General features: G+C 39.9%; 1 protein-coding gene across 5 annotated transcripts in view; it reads left to right on the plus strand.

Moving 5' to 3' along the window:
* Window positions 1–16,784, plus strand: part of TMEM245 (transmembrane protein 245) — a 121,216-nt gene that overhangs the window by 4,750 nt on the left and 99,682 nt on the right. For 4 of the 5 annotated variants that reach the window (XM_073332668.2, XM_073332664.2, XM_073332666.2 and 1 more), the window contains exons 2-5: window positions 3,800–3,917; window positions 5,172–5,273; window positions 10,507–10,617; window positions 14,000–14,200. In XM_073332668.2, the coding sequence (XP_073188769.1) occupies window positions 3,800–3,917; window positions 5,172–5,273; window positions 10,507–10,617; window positions 14,000–14,200 (532 nt within the window). The remainder of the gene's footprint in view (window positions 1–3,799; window positions 3,918–5,171; window positions 5,274–10,506; window positions 10,618–13,999; window positions 14,201–16,784) is intronic. The other variant, XM_073332665.2, reaches the window with a different exon arrangement.

Genomic DNA, 16,784 nt, shown 5'->3' on the forward strand with positions numbered 1-16,784 from the left:
AAGTCTTTTTTTCAGTCTGCTGCTTTGGACAGCACGCTGTCCATATCTTGAGACAGAGGTTTAAACTTCTATCACAGTTTACTTTGTACTTCCATTTTGCAGCCCTTCTCCCATTCAGACCTGGCTCAATGCTGTCACCCCACTAGCTCCTGAGCCTGCAACCCAGCTGTCTCCCCACACTAACCCTTCTGCACCTCCCCCCCGCCCTCCCCCCGCAGCCCTGTGTGCTCCACTCTGTGTGTCTTAATCTAGCTCTGCGGGCACAGTGCTGTGATGAATGCTGCTGGCTGTTCTGATGCCAGAGCAACCTCTGATGGGTGACAAGCAGAATTGCAGCACTTCTCAGGCAGAATGTATTTTCTGCAGCGGGGGGGAATAATTCTGCGCTGGACATGATTTCTGCATATGCACAGTGGTGTTAGAATTCCCCCAGGAGTAAATAGAAAAACAACTGAAAGCAAAGACTTGAACTTTGAAGTCACAGGTTTTTGCTGACATTGCAAATTGCTGACTGAAGGCAGAGATAATTGAAGCCCCTTGTGCTGGATACACTTCCTCCAACAGATTTAAACTCTGTTTCACTAGTAGATGGTGCAACTAACAGAATTTGCACTGATATAAATGCAAAACCATTGGTGAAACATGAGATGTTACCCCCGTAATTGGTATTTAAAGTATCAATGGAGGGTGGGGGGAAATGGATTTTTTTATTTCTTTCAAGAAAACTACAGCACGTTGTGATCAAGTTCCTGAAGGTGTTATTGAAGAATGCAGAGAGCAATATGGCAAAAGAGGTCTTTGTCATTTGTTCAGACAATGAAAATAAATGGGTTGTCATGGGTTGGACCCCCCTTTTGGGGTGCAACCAGATGTGCTGAGGTCCCACTGAGCCTGCTGTCCTACCAGCCTGGGTTTCCCTTACTACTCTGTACTGCTGTGACAGGCTCTCAAGGCTCTTTCCAGCACACACACAGGCAGGGATACACCCAGCTGTAGAATTTCAGAGTCTACGATTAGCTCTCTGCAGAGTTTCTGAAGCTTAGAGTTCCAGTTATTTCTCTTTACAGGCTAATCAGTACATCTCAACCTGGACTCAGCCCTTGCTTTTTCCCTGGCTTAGTTCCTTTGTCTCTTCATGTGCTTTCAGCAGTCTTCCTTCTTGGGTGGGGAGGCAATGGACAAGAGCCCTGATTGATTCACTTCCCAGCCTTAAATAGGATTTACATAAGTCGGGAATCCTTTTTGTTTCCAGTGGAAAAATACCAGGAGTGTCCAAGGTGGTACCCCATACTAGGTGACATCATCACGTGACCTTGCAGTGTTAAAGCCACCATGAGACAAGGCTTATTTGTAATGTCCACAGGAAGTCTAGGAAGATGCGAGATCAGCATCTTCAAAGACCTAATTTATTGTCTATCCTAATGGCCCATTCAGGCTGATTGCCTACTCTCTGGTGAACGTTCCCCAAGTACATACACAATTGTAATTGTTACATAGGCAATATTCCTAACTTCAGATACAGAACTGACACATGAATACAAATTGGATAATCACATTCAGTAAATCCATAACCTTTCCAGTGATACCTCACATGACCCATCTCCCATACCTTAGTTATGCCATATTCATATTACAACAATATTTTTATGAAGAATATGGGGTGCAGCGTCACATGGGGGAAGAAAGAAAACTTGTCTGTTGGAACCATCCTAAAATTCTGACACACAAGCATTCAGCTCACTATTTAAGCCTCACTGAGAGAGAAATAACACATGACATTCTAAAGTAGGACGGAAGTTTAGTCATCTGCAGTTACCCTCAAGTTGGTTCATAGAAAAAAAGGGGCTTGAGGATTCATCTTCCTACTGAAACTGAGTGGAAAAACTCAAGAAAATTGTCTCTGTTACATGCAACTACCACAGTAATTTATAGTGAGTATGAGTAGATCAAAGTATAGCATGATTTCACACAAAGGAATCTACATAACACACCGAACTTTTTTTTTTTAAATGAAATAGGATTTCAGAGGGACTGCTGTTGCAGTCTATATGAAAACTGGTTTGATATAATTACCAAAGGAACTACCAAAGAACAAAACCAAAAAAACAATTTAGAGAAGCTATTGATTTTATCCATTATTTAACCAACTTGACTGACTCCAGCTACGCAGGTGATAGATGGAGCCCAGGAGTAAAATATTTAAAAGGGCTTTAGTCTAATTTTCAGAAGCGATTTAGGCACTTAGGAGCCTGAAGTCTCATTGAAGGTCAGTGGGATGTGGGCTTCAAGGTCATTTATATGCTTTTTAATCCCAGAACAGGAAATAGACTGAAACTTGGCTGCTAGTGTGTAATTGTGACTGATACTTCTCTTCCAGTATTTAAAACTGAAGATCCAGATTTCTTCCCCAAATCTGTCTGAAGCAAATGATCACAATGAGTTGCATCAAAATGGTAGAAAGATAATTATGGAAGATGGGGCAGTTTAAATTTTAAACACTGACAATTTCTAAGACTTGCCATCCTGTCCAGTCAACACGGCATCAGTTGATTGTGACTTTAACAAACTGAGACTTGCTTGGCCAAAATTTCCTTGAGTAGGTACTCCAAGTTTATTAAAGAAAAAAAGCAAGCTCAAGTGATAAGCATATTGGTGTCAATGGTAATAGAGCGTAGTAGACCTTGCTAGCTGGTAGACTGGGGATTTGATTATTGTATTTTTGTCTTTTTTGTTTACAGAATTGAAAACTTTTCGTTTTGAACAATAAATATACTTGGTTATGTCATTAACACATTTATCGTTCAGAAGTGAGACCCCTGGCATGTATTCAATTTAATAAAACCTGGTTTTAGGATATGTTAGGGATGAGCACTTATTCTCCTACCTTTGCCCAAGGAAATTCTTTAGCTGTTTTCCCTCAACCTGGTACAGCCTTGTTAATTAGTATATGTGTGTGTGCCCCAGGATCTGAAATGTACAGGTATATAGATTAACCCAGTTATATCTACACACCTTTGTCAATCAGGCCCATGACATTAATAGACATTATAATGTAGGATAATTTTGTTTAAAGCAGGCTTCAGAAGTCCACTTGAGGGATGTGAATAGTGTGGAATTTGTGTCCATGCTAGGATTGTAACAATAATCATCGTGGGAACTAGAATTTTCACAAAAGCAGATGTTGATGATCTTTCTCTTCCAAGTCTGTCCCTTATCACCCTCCCACCAACTCCATATTTTAATATCAGTAGTCTTACCTTTCTAATGTGATGGATGTGCCCTCTCTCCTCCACCGCAGCAGCCCCTGAGCTGGGGCTGGGAAGGGGTGGGGTTTCTCCTCCACCACAGCTGCAGCCCTGGAGCTGGGGAAAGTCACCTCTTTCTCTGGCTGCTGCAGCCCTGCACATCCCAAATTCCCCCCCCCCCCCCTTCTCGCGCCACAGCCCCCTCCCACCTGCTCCCTATTCCCCCCCAAAGCCACCACCTCACCTTACATGTGCGTCTTCTCCAGAGTCCAGGCACCTAATTAGTGAAGCCACCCCTGCGCAGCTCCCCTAATTAGGTGGGTTACCCTTCATTCTTTTGTGTGCGGCCACCCAGGCGTGCAGCTTAGAGGGAACTATCCACAGACCACCTGAATGAAGCTCACGGACCACTGGTGGTCCATGGACCACAGTTTGAGAACCTCTGCGATAGACAACTCTCGAAGGTGCAGGAGTTCATATAAAAAACCCTACCAGTTGACTAATATGTATGTGTAGTACATATGTATGCTCATAAGTATCTTCTTCTTTTAAAGATATGGACCTTGGTTGTTGGTTATCTGTTGACCATTTCATTCAAGTGGAATGCAAGCACTGAGCGTTACTTAAGAGCAATCTCCATTCCTGTCTGGATAATACTGCTCTTCCACTTAGGTGAGTAACACATCATTGTGTTTATGTATAAAATGTAGTTCGGAAGCCTAACAAAGAACAACCTTCGGCTAAATTCTCAACTGAGATCCAGCTCCTTTGCCCTCCTCAGGTGGCGGAAAGGATCCGGATTCTTACTGCAAATAGCCAGCAGAGAATTTCTCTTGGTGCAGGAGAACTCGTCGCTGGTGTAAAGTTTGCTGGAGGTAGCTTTTATCCTGCTATCCTTCTGGAGGAGTGAACAGGGAGGGGACACGGAGGAACTCTGTAGCACTGCCTGCCTTTTTTTTTTCACTGGTTTAAGTTAGAGCGGCTGCTCTAATGCTGGTTGGGGCTAGGTGCTGATTGGCCCTCAGAATCAAGGATCAGAATCCAGCTCCTTGACACCACTTTTTTCCCTCAGAGCTTGGCCACAGAAGAGAATTTGGCCCCTTATCAGTAACTTTTTTACTTTTTTTTAATAGAGAATCTCAGTAACAAAGATTAAAAATCTAAAAGACAAATGGCAGAATTAAAATGAAAATAAACTCTTCCTCCTACAGCCAGTCTGAGCATATTGATAATATCAAGGATTGTTTGTTTAATTTTTTTTACTAAGATTGTGTTCTATTTCTGTTTTTCTAATAGCATTACTGTATGGTAGTTAATACATTAATAATAAGCTAATATCCTTAAAAGAGCTCATACATCACTCCTTCGTGTTTTACTGAGGCAGCATCTCTTGTGAAGTGTTGCACAAATTTGCCCATACGTACACTATTTTAAGATCTCATGTAATGGCTTTGTGGGTTAGTTTTCAGCCAAACAAAACTTGGTCTTCAAATCCTGAAGCATTCGTCCCACCTTCCCCACTCCCAAAAAAAAAGAGCAAGCAAGAAAACTCCTTGGTCTCATTCTCTATAAAAGTTCTACTAAAAGGAAGTTTCTTTCTTTAGTTATTCTGAAATGTAAGTTATTTTAAAAAATAACTTTAAAATTATATATCCAATATAATAATAAAAATTAGCTAATAGGTATTAGAATGAGTATTGAGAAATGTAAATGTCCGATAAGAATTAAAAGAAATGCATAAAATGTCTAAATATTTTTTTTAGATGTAGAAAAATTTCTCACAATTTTGTGTGATATCTATCTATAATTGCTAGGTTCCAGTTGTGGCTGCCTTCTTCAGTATGGCTGTGTTACACTAACATTTTTGTTGAATGCGAGCTTCATTAAATTCTGAAAAACTTTGCTGAAAAATCTTATTATTTTCAGCATCTGTCGCTGGCTCTTGGAGGATTCCAGTATTTGTGGTTATAGTTTTTCTGATGACTGTGGGCATGTTGCATGAGCAACGGAGCGGAAAGGAGTCTTCTGGTAAGAAATAAGTCACTTTTCTTCCGCTATATCAACCAAGGTAAACTTACGAAAAATAGAGGACTTGAAATCTTAAAACTGCTTGGGTTACTCATGAGTTTATATTAATATCATATGGCTTTTATATGTGTACTCTTTAATATGGAGAAAGTAGGAGTTCTTGCTAATTAAAAATATCATGGATTAGGCGTCCTTACACCGAAGTCTGATTGGTTTTATCTAAGAAAATATTTTGCAGTATACTAATGTTAGGTTTTTGTAGTGAGTCTATAGTTACAATAACAATCTGGATTCTGTTTTAAACGGCAATTTCTGTTCCACCTCTAACTTCTCATTCGTATGACTGGTATGCTTGCAGACTGGGTTGCTTATACGAAGACATGAGGAGAATACTTTCTCAGAACTGGGGCAATACAGGATTAAAGATGTTTGTTTCTTACTAATTCAAATACTCTAATCTTAATGTTTTCTCAGCACAAATGTTTGTTTTTGGAGATCCAGTCATGGGACAAAGGCATTTGTCAGTGGGTAGATTTAAATCCGAGGAGACTTTCTAGGGAAGTATTATTTAGGCGTCTTAGACCTGGTCTACACTATGGGGGGGATTGAGCTAAGTACTTAGATCTACTTACTGTGGTGTTTTCACTGTGGTAGGTAGACTGCTGACACTCCCCCGTCTACTCTGCCTATGCTTCTCACTCCAGTGGAGTACCAGAGTCGATGGAAGAGTGCTCGGTGGTCGATTTATTGCGTCTTCACTAGATGTGATAAATCGACCCCCCCCCCCCTTTTGCTGGATCGATCACTCCAGAGGTAGGTGTAGACATGCCCTTATTCTTATACTGAGGCTAGAGAGAGTAGGATGGGATCAGGCTGAACAAACTGGTTTCATTACATTGGGCAGTGTCATACATGTTAGTCCCTATGCTCTGATTCCAGAGGACTAAAAATCTTCCAGGATCAAAGATAAAGGTATGGCACTGAAGACGAGAACTTAAGCTTGCAGAGGAAATGTGGAAAGGAGAGAGGAATTCCCTGAGCTGTGATGGGAAAGAGAACCTGGAGGAAAGAAAAAGAATCTTGAGAAATAAAGAAAACGCTTCCCTGTTTCACTCATTTTAATGCATCCTGACCCCCATGGAGGGGATCCCAGAAAACAAAGAATCCTTGCCCTCCAATTGGTTGTCCCTGGGAAGTATGCATTAGTCTCAGGGAGTAAAGAACTTGTTCTGCACTCCCATCATGTCCTGTTGCTCTGCAGCAGGGTGCACTAGGGCAAGGGTTCTCAACTTTTTTCTTTCTGAGGCCTCCCCCAACATGTTGTAAGAACTCCATGCCCCACCAGTGGCACAACAACTGGTTTTCTGCATATAAAAGCCAGGGCCTGTGTTAGGTGGTAGCAAGCAGGGTAGTTGCCTGGGGCCCCATTCCACAGGGGCCCCCGTGAAGCTAAACTGCTCAGGCTTTGGCTTCAGCCCTGGGTGGTGGGGCTCAAGGCCTTGGGCTTCATCTTTCTGACCTGGGCCCCAGTGAGTCTAATGCTGGGCCTGCTTGGCGGACCCCCTGAAACCTGCTTGAAGGCTGCCTCCCCCCCGCCCTGCGGCTCAAACCTCTGTTTGAGAACCACTGCCCTAGGGAATAAAAAAAAAATCACAGTAGGCCATTCATAGTTAAAATTTTAAGAACCTAAGAAAATGCTAAACGTTTGTTAAATTAAAGTTAAGGTTGAGCTACATATTGGTAAATTAAGATTAAAACACTTCAATACTTGTGTAAAAAGAAAAGGAGTACTTGTGGCACCTTAGAGACTAACCAATTTATTTGAGCATAAGATTTTGTGAGCTACAGCTCACTTCATCGGATGCATGTGTAACTTGTGTAGTTACTCTGGGGTATGCAAGAAGCATTGGAAGCCCAGGAAATTCACAGTTAAGATTAAATTTAAAAGAAATTACTAGTTGTACCAAAATAGTTCACTGGAATACACGGTTAAAGTATGTCAATAACTTTAACTGCACCTGTAATCATGCTGAAGGTGGGAGACTGAGGGTTTCTCTTCTGAGGGTTTGAATCTAAGCATACCAGTTTGCTGTGAAGTTATGTGCCACCTGGATGAAGCTACAGCACAATGTAAGTCCCTGTATGGCTTTAAGTAGTAGCATGCCAAGCTGCACTCTAGAACATCTTGTATTGTGCCGTAGCAGTGCACACACAGGATGTTGCTGTGTGGCAAACTGGTGTACTGTAGACTCACACTCTGTGTTAGAATCATAGAATATTAGGGTTGGAAGAGACCTCAGGAGGTCATCTAGCCCAGTCCTCTGCTCAAAGCAGGACCAACGTCAACTAAATCATCCCAGCCAGGGCCTTAAAAACCTCTAATGATGGAGGTTCCACCATCTCCCGAAGTAACCTATTCCAGTGCTTCACCGCCCTCCTAGTGAAATAAGTTTTGCTGTGCAGTAACTTAGAGACCATTTTACTAATCCTTAAGTTTCTCATTAGTAACCACAAATGCTTAGAATTCTTCCACTCAACATTTTTCATTAAGATCCAAGTGTAGATGTCAGTTGAGATTAAACTGGTTTCTCCTACTGTGAATTCCACTAGATGAAAGTCGTCCCTCATGTATACCAGTTGTACCAAAATAGTTCCTTGTTTCTAGGGACAGAGAGCTCCTCATGTTGGCTGCAATGATTAATCATTGAAGATACAGTACATGGTCCAATTTACATTGGACCATGTACTGTGTCTTGGTCAGTACTCAAGCAGTCCTAAAAACAGTTAGAATAGGGATTTATTGCACCTTCTGACACAGTTTTCCCTGAAACTGGTGGTCTTGGTCACTAAACTTTATTACCAACCATAGAGGTTTCAGGTTAATCAGATTGCCTGCCACTTGGAACAGTTTTGGTGAGCTGGATTTCACAGATCTTATGGTTGACAAGAAGAGAGATCACTTCCTAGGTAGTCCTGGGGGAATACTATGCCAAAAAATTAAATTCTACACACAATCTTGTAAAATTCTGCATATTTTATTAAAATAATGCAATGTAATCAAAACAGTTTCAGTTATTTTGGTAATTTATTTCAGAATACCTGTCAGCAAGTATGTCTGTAACAATACAGACAACAAAAAATTCATGAAATGTTTTTTAGCAAATAGATTCCTTACTAGTAACTTTGAGTAAATTCATTTAAACTATTGTAAACAGAAACGTATTTCCTGTACCCCTCAGAAGCAGCGCAAAGGCTGCGGGGTGGGGGAGGATCAGGGGTAATGGAGGAGCTGAAGGAGAGGGAAGTAATTGCTGGGAAGGAAGCTGGGAGTGAACCTGGAGGGTTGTTAGATGTGGGTGGGAGAAGTATGGTACAGGTTTTTTTTTTATGGGGAGGGGGATGGAGGGATTGTTGGAGTGCCTCCCCCATGCAGACTCTAGTTGAACCCCTATCCTCTGTCAGGCACATCTGTCCGTGTATCCATGTGTCCGTGTACCCCAACCCCTGTCCACATTTGGCTCTGCACCCTCACTCAGAAGGCCCTGCACCCCCACTTCCATTCAGCCCCTGCCCCAGTCTGTCCCCCACACTAGCCTTTCTGAACCCCACTCTGGTACCTCCTCAGCAGCCCTATGTGCCACATGCTGTCAGTCCTCTTCCACCACCTCCCCCCCCCCAATATTCCATGCCTCCTTATCTGGACATGTGGGCAGGGCGCTGTTAGGAATGCAGTGTCTTCTGCTCCCTCTCCCCGCCCTGTGGCTGACAGCTCCTGAGTGGGAGCAGCTTCCCTCTGTTCTGGTGCCACAGCAGCCCCTAGTGGGTGAAAGGTGTAATTGCAGCACCTTTCAAGCAGAATGTATTTTATGTGGAGGGAAAAAAAATTCTGCAGGGGACATGAATTTTTCACTGGCACAGAATTTCCCCAGGAGTATCCTAGACCACAGCCATGGCATAAAATGCATACATCTTCTTGAGAGACTAAATTTTGAAAAGTGCTCAGTGATAGATGTGTGATGGGTTGGACCCCTTAAGGTGCCACCTGATCTGGAATATGACTGAGCCCGCCTGTTCTGCTAACCAGGGCACTCCTTTTTACCTGTCTTGCTGAGCCAGGCTATCAAGCCTCCTCCAGCACACACGCGCGCGCACACACACACACACACACACACACACAGAGGCAGGGCCACACCCAACTGCAGAACAACACAGATACTGAGATCAGCTTTGGGAAGCCTCAGCTTAAGGGACTTGCCCCAGCACTCAGGTGTTCACCTCCCTTGCAGTGCAGACACAAAGGTATATTATGAAATCTGCCTTCTCCCTCAGTGTGGAGGACTGTATGCACAGCCTCTTATTCCCCCCTCCCCCCATTATGAATTGCACCAGTGGGGTTATAGTATAAACAAGAAATAAGTTTATTAACTACAAAAAGTTAATTTTAAGTGGCTAAAGAGATAGCAAACAGAACAAAGCAGTTTACTAAGCAAATAAAACAAAACAAGCATACTAAGCTTGTTTCACTAAATAAATTGGTTACAAATAGTAATTTCTCACCCTAAATATTGTCACAGGTAGATTACAGAAAGTCTTGAAAGGCAGCTTCGCTGGTCTCCAGCTTGAGACCTCAGGTATTATTACTCACAAGCTAGATGCCCTTCCAGCTTGAACTCAGCCTCCCCCCCCCAGTTCAGTTCTTGCTTCCAGGTGTTTTTCAGTGTCTCTTTGGGTGGGGAGGTAGTGAAGAACCACGATGATGTCACTCCCCTGCCTTACCTAGCTCTTGTGTGTAGCAGGAACCTTTTTTCTCCCAATGGAAGAACACTGGCATTCCAAGGGGTGAGTCCAGTACCAGGTGACTCAGACCCATGTCTCTGCAGGGCTGTGACAGATGCATAGTTAATATTCCTAACTTCAGATACAGAAATGAAACAGGCATACAAATTGGATAATCACATTCAGTTTCCAATGATATCTTACATTAGCATAAAGTATATCTGTTATGTCATATTCATATTAGAAGCATATTTTCATAAAGAATATGGAGTGAAACGTCGCAAGATGATCATACTGAGTCTACATAATATATGTAACTATTAAAGCGAATATTTATCCATTTCAGTTTCACTGAAGTACAATTTCAATGGATGTTGAGCAACAGAAATAAAAATAGTATTGTGATAAGAATAACCTCTTCCCAACTCTTTACTTATTTGTGTATTTATTTTTATAGGAACAGAACTTCCTGGTCAAATGATTTCCATTGCTGCTTCTACAATTGCCATGGCAATATCTATCACAGGATATGAGTCAAATAATGAGCAACATTCACCCCAACCCTCAGGTGACTGAACACTCTGTAAGAAAATATTTGGATTTGTTCTAGAAACATGAACCAAGAGGAAACTAGAAACAAATTTTAAAACATTCTCTGACCCACAAATTACCACACTTATCCCTGTAAAGTTGGTGTTCCTGGTTTAAAAGTTGTTTAAAGACAGCAGTATTAACATGTAAATGACTAGGTCATAAAAATTGTATTTAAAATAGTCATTTACAACTGTTACCTGCAGAGGCAGAAGTGGTGTCTGAGAGAAATTTTCTTTCATAATTAGTGTTCTATGAAAAGAACTTTTTCTTAGTGGATTTCCTGCTGTACTTATTTCTTTCCCTTGATATCTTCATGGTAGCAAGAAAAAGTTAGGCTTCATGCCTGTGTGGAGGCAGCCTTGAACAAGCTTTGTAATGTCAGACTTTGTGGACAGTACTGTGGAGGCAAAAGACTTCCTTTTGTACTCCTGCTCAACAATGGCTTAAGACTAAAACGTTTTTTCTTGCAGTTAGTTTAATTCAGCATGTAGTTTCAAAGACCGTGTGTCTGGCTTCTGTTGCAAGAAACCTGTGTAAGCAGCAATTTGAGAAGATGAAGGTTCGATAAGGATATTTGGGGGTGGAAAGCCTCTTGGGTCATCGGCGAAAGATCACTATAAAGACAAAATAGGCCTTTGATGGAATAATAGTCCTCCAGAGCTCTCTGGAAACTAAAATGTTCCATCAGCATCTGAGGATGAACTGTCAAAACAGGCCCAGCGACCTGACAGGACTGGAGTGCCCTAATCTCAAACTTGAACATCCTAAATAAAAAATAAAATTCAAGCTACTGCAAAAATAAGTGAGTTTAAAAAACATGACCTTGGTTTCAACACACAAATAGTGCTCCATATGATAGGACATACAGATCAGTGTGAGGTTATTTCAAGCACACAGCATTAATAACATTTTTTTCTATCTAAAGATTGGATTCATTGAAGTTAAAAAGCTACTTCCACCTCCAGATAGTAACTGATGTGCAGCAGTCTAACTACATCTTACTCAGACAGATGGATACACAAGTGTATTCACATACACATTTACGAATTTAAGTGTTCCAATACAAATAGTACTCAAACAAGATTTAGGTTTGAAACGTTTAGCAACACACTCATTTTTAAAATAAAAAAGGCAATCTTTCTGCTCTCATAGTATTTCATGCTGTTCCAAGTGAAACTAACCTCTTCACTCAGACTAGCATGCTAAAATTTCAAAGATAAGCACTTCTTCACATAATACATTGGAAAAAATGTCCAGAGAGATCTCTTGAAATTTCAGGTTGGAGCAATATGGCTATAGCTGTATTCTTTTCTTTTGCAGCTGTTTCCCTTGAGTGTGGGGTGTAGTGTCTTTTGCTTTGCTCGCCCCCTTGTGGCACTCCCCTCTTTCCCCTGCCCACCCCCCCAAAAAAAACCAAAAAAAACAAAAAATGTATGAAGCCTGGAAGTATAAGAGAAGTGATTTAGCTAGATTTTGGATGGTCTGCTGATGAACTAGGGCCTGGTTTTCCTGCATGATCATAAGTGTTCATCGGGTAATGTCAATCCCAGTTAGTGATGATATGTGCAAAATCAGGTTTGAAGATAACCAAGAACCCTGCTGGTATTTTTTTATCAACTAAAACAAGGCACCTCGTGTTAATAAAACTTAATAAAATCGATTCCCAACACCTCTGAGGCCAGGTTCTGTTGAACACTGAGTTAGGGGTTGAAGATAGAACCGTGTAATGGGTAGACTAGTGTAGGATGCAGTTTTGTTGCCTGACTCTTATGCAGATGTCTACAACCAGAAGAGCCACCTGCAAATTTCACTGACAGTAGGATCTGTCTATATAAAGTAGGGCTGCAGATTTGTTACAGCATTTTTATCAAAAATCATGGAACATTTATGATAACCTTAGTAAAAGTCACAGATTTTGTGTCTGTGTGGTGGAATTTTTTTTGTTTTTTGTTTTTTTTTTTTAATTAAAAAAAAATGCTGATACAAATGAGGAGGAGGGCTACTGCAGAGCAAGCCCACCCCACGCTCCTCCTGAGGTTCGGCCCAGCTCCCCACTCTGGCCATTGCGACCTGGTGCGGGGAGTTGCAGTGCCGTTCAGGTTTGGCCCAGCCACCCTTTCACTGACAGCATTGAGACCCCCTGTACCAGGTCACAACAGCCAGAGTTGGGAGCTGGGCCCAGCCTTGTGGGACAGAAACCACTACTGTGGAGTGAGTTTAATAAAACTATGGACACAAAGACAAATCACGGACAAATGGGAAAATCACAGTGTCCGTGACATTTTTCCAACCATGACAAACCTGCAGTCCTGATTCCAGAATTGTCCCTCTGAAGATTAGAATGTCTGTTGTGCCATCATGAAGTGATGGATATTGTTATAATCATGGTTGAGAGCTGCTTTTTTTTTTTTTTTTTTTGTTCAGAATATTACCAATCAACACTGGGATTCACGGTCTGTTACCATCTGGTTTTTAAGTTTTCGGCCATTTTGGGCTGTTCTACATACTTGAGTTTACAGATCACACGTGTGTGAAAGCTACTAGTTTATCTCTAAAAGTCAAAGAACAAAATTGAGCCACACGAATGCATTTGTAGAATATTAATACATATTTTTACAGTAAGTCTCTTTGGGGTGGAGTAATGAAATACATTCTAACTTTCTGTAAACTGGGATTTTGATTAGAATGAAATATTATACACTGGTTAAGTAATTGGCACTTAAATTTTAATGTTTAATGTGTTCATCTTTTAGCTAGTAAGCTAGTGAAGATGAAGCTTAAACATTTAGTGTCATCTTAGTCATACAATGACATATTAGTTATCTACTAATTTTTAAAGTTGTTTGCTTTCTTTATGGTATTGTTTCCAAGGATATTAAAGTATGACATGCAAAGTAATATAATTGAGATCACTGCATGAATATTGTGTAATTTTAGTATGATCATATCTGAAAAGAACACCACACGTTATACTTAAATGATTTGTAAGATGGAAGCGTTCACTTCAAAGTATACTGTGTGCGCTTTGAAGTTAGGACTTTGATTTAAAAATAGCCTGGAGCATGCATTTGGATGTTATTGAACTCATAGCCAAAATACATTATTCATCTTTGCCATAAGGATAATACAGTAAATTCTTCTCATTTTGTAGCTGACAATATAGTATACTTCTTAGATTTTGTTTTCCTCTGGAAAACGTAACACGTTCTCTATTTTTGTTGGGTTATTTGGTGAAGTAGGATTGCACTGCTATGCATTTAGCTGTTAAGACCTTAGGGTAAATGTTGGTGAGTACTAGGCAACCTCCTTCAGTTCAGCAGTAGAAATTAATGTGATAACTTCTACTTCTTTTCTAGAAACAGCAGAAAGTGGGCAACTCTCTCAAGACTCATCCTCTTCGTCCACTTCCGGTGGCAGACACAGGCCTGAGATTGGAGCTTTTCTTAGAAAGAAGAAAACCAGTGATATCTACTTCGTTACACTTGTATGGGCCATTGTCATAGTTCAAATCTGGCTGAACCTCTGGATTGTGCAGTTATTGCCAGTGCCTGTTGCAGGTCATTGTCTAGTTCTTAATAATGCTAGTTAAAATATTACGTACAACACTATTGGATTTTTAGAACTTCTTATTTATGGTTGCACTTAAATACGGATGCTTCATTTGCCTATCGTCAGCCTATTATGAAAATACTATGTGTGGTTGTAGCACAGATTCACTTAATTTATGATTATAAGCAGTTACAGAATGTCTATTGTAGTATCTGGCTAACTTGATATTTCTTAAAAAGAAATTAATAATTAAGAGAGAACATGCTTCTCTGCTGCCTTCATCTCTTAATCAGACAATTCAATGGTAGGTTTGTGTTTCAGTATATTTTGTGGACAGCCACTTTCAGAAATGTGGCCTATTACCAAGAATGATCTTCCTCCAGCACCCAAATGTTTCATGCTTGATACATACATTGGAGAAGAAAAGTAGTTTATAGCTTCCTGTTTTAAAAATAGCCAAAATCAGATATCTTCCAGAGCATTAAGAAACTCCACAGTGAACAGTTATGGAATAACTTTCCCATGAGGGAATTTTTTTCCTAACGCTTGTAAGTTACGGTGAGCTTTTGCAGTATGAACGTTATTCCTTTTAGAAATGGATAGATCACATCCAGTGTAACTGTAGATGTTCTTATATGTTTGACCCTATGCCATTTAACATTTTTCACAATGACATGGATGAAAACAAAGTAGAGATCGGGGGAATGATAAGTCATGAAGCCGACAAGTCACTGATCCAGAGTTTCAGTTTTGTTTTATAACATTCGTATTTCCAATCAGTATAAAGTTATTCTGTTTATTTTTAAAAAACCCTTCCTTTGACAGCCCGGTGGTTCTAGTTTACCCCTATAAAACATAATGATTCACTGTTCTAGATTTGGCTCAGTTTATAATTGCGCTGCCCCCTTTATGACTTAATAAAACTAATAGATAAGGCAGAAGGGACCATTGTGAAAGGAAAAAATGTTCTTGCATTATAGGAAAAGATATTCCTATAGAAAGGGCTTGATTTTCCCAGAGTAGAGAAGGCTGTGACTAAATGCTACTCCATGTTTCAGAAATGTCTTGGTACTGTTAACACTTCCCATTCGGTTCACTTAAACTTCAGAAGAATGATGTTATCTTAGAATTACTTTGTTCCTGGTGGTGGGAATTTTTTTAATAAAAACATAGAAGGGAAAGAAGAATTTTAGTTTAAAAGTTAAACAGAAGACCAGTCGTGAAACCTCTGAAACTTAAGTGCAGCATATGTGTGAAAATAAGCTGTCTCTTCTATTAATTTGTTCCCTTGTTCTTCTGTTTTTTTCCCTTTTTATTCTACCCCTGTTGCAGCTCATATTCACTTCCTTTGTACTGTTTTAACTTTCTTGCTATGCCTTGTGGATAGCTATTTTTCCTCTTTCCCTAATTTGGATTCTTCTGCTTTCACTAGATTTAATTCTTTTCTGTATTAACAAGGTATGACTGCTATATCACAAATATGCCTGGAGCTTTCTGATATGCTTTTGTCAGTTGTTTTAGGAACTAATGTTTGGGGTTTTTTTTGTTTTTGTTTTGTAAAATTTAGCGTTTTGGAATGTGTGGAATATATTTTTTTATTTTTGGACCTTATTGGTACTTCAGTCTTGCAAGAGACTTAATTGTTAATGCAGTACACAAATTTGCCACATGGTGGAGCCAATAGTAAGTAAAAGCAAAGCTTGGAAAAGTTGTAAAATACATTACTCTATTTGTGAGCAAGAGCATAAGCTTACTGAAATGGTTTACAGATAAGTCTTTTGTTGAACTTTGATAAACTCCCTGTAGACATTAAAATTTGACCTTTAGGGCAATGACATTTTGTGTATCTAGATATTTCCAAAAGAAGGCATGTTGTGAATGTTGAGGGTTTATTTTTTGTAGTGTTTGTCAATAGATACTGCATCTAATTTGGAGGAGTTTTTGAATGAACATTATAAGAGTTTTATTAAATATTAACATGATTTGTTAGACTATTAAATTTCAATACTGTTCCAGTGAATAAGGTTTCTAATGTTGTTGCATAGGGGGCTGTGTTGCTACCTATTTCCTTTTAGGATACTGATTTCAACACAACCATTGTTTACCTCAGGATTTTGGTTTGGTGCGTTAAGTGAACAAATTTGAACAAATCTTAGCATTCACTTTTAATTGATCCATTTTATGACATTCAGCATTGCTGCCTTGTGGCAAAACTAATCTACAATAAGAAATAGTCCACAGATGACGACTTGATTTTTTAAAAAAAATTGTACTTCAATTTTTGTAAATTAATGGTTCCTGAATGTCAGTCACAGCAATGGGTTGGGTTTTTAAATGGGGTGTTAAATGCAAAAAACTGTTTAATGCAGTGTTGAGGCTACAAAGTGAATTAATCAGGAAATGCAGAAGTTTTAAGATTCATATATCAATATTAACTCACATGGTATAATTTTTAAAAGTACTTAATATAAGCAGAGACTAAGTACGAATCACTTGATCTACAATGTGAATTAACATTCTGTGGGAACATAAATTTTTGCACTATTTGATGTGCATTATTTTAAATTGCCAAATTAAAATTTTACTTGCATG

This window comes from Lepidochelys kempii, chromosome 2, assembly GCF_965140285.1.
Source record: "Lepidochelys kempii isolate rLepKem1 chromosome 2, rLepKem1.hap1, whole genome shotgun sequence".
Classification (NCBI taxonomy): domain Eukaryota; kingdom Metazoa; phylum Chordata; order Testudines; family Cheloniidae; genus Lepidochelys; species Lepidochelys kempii.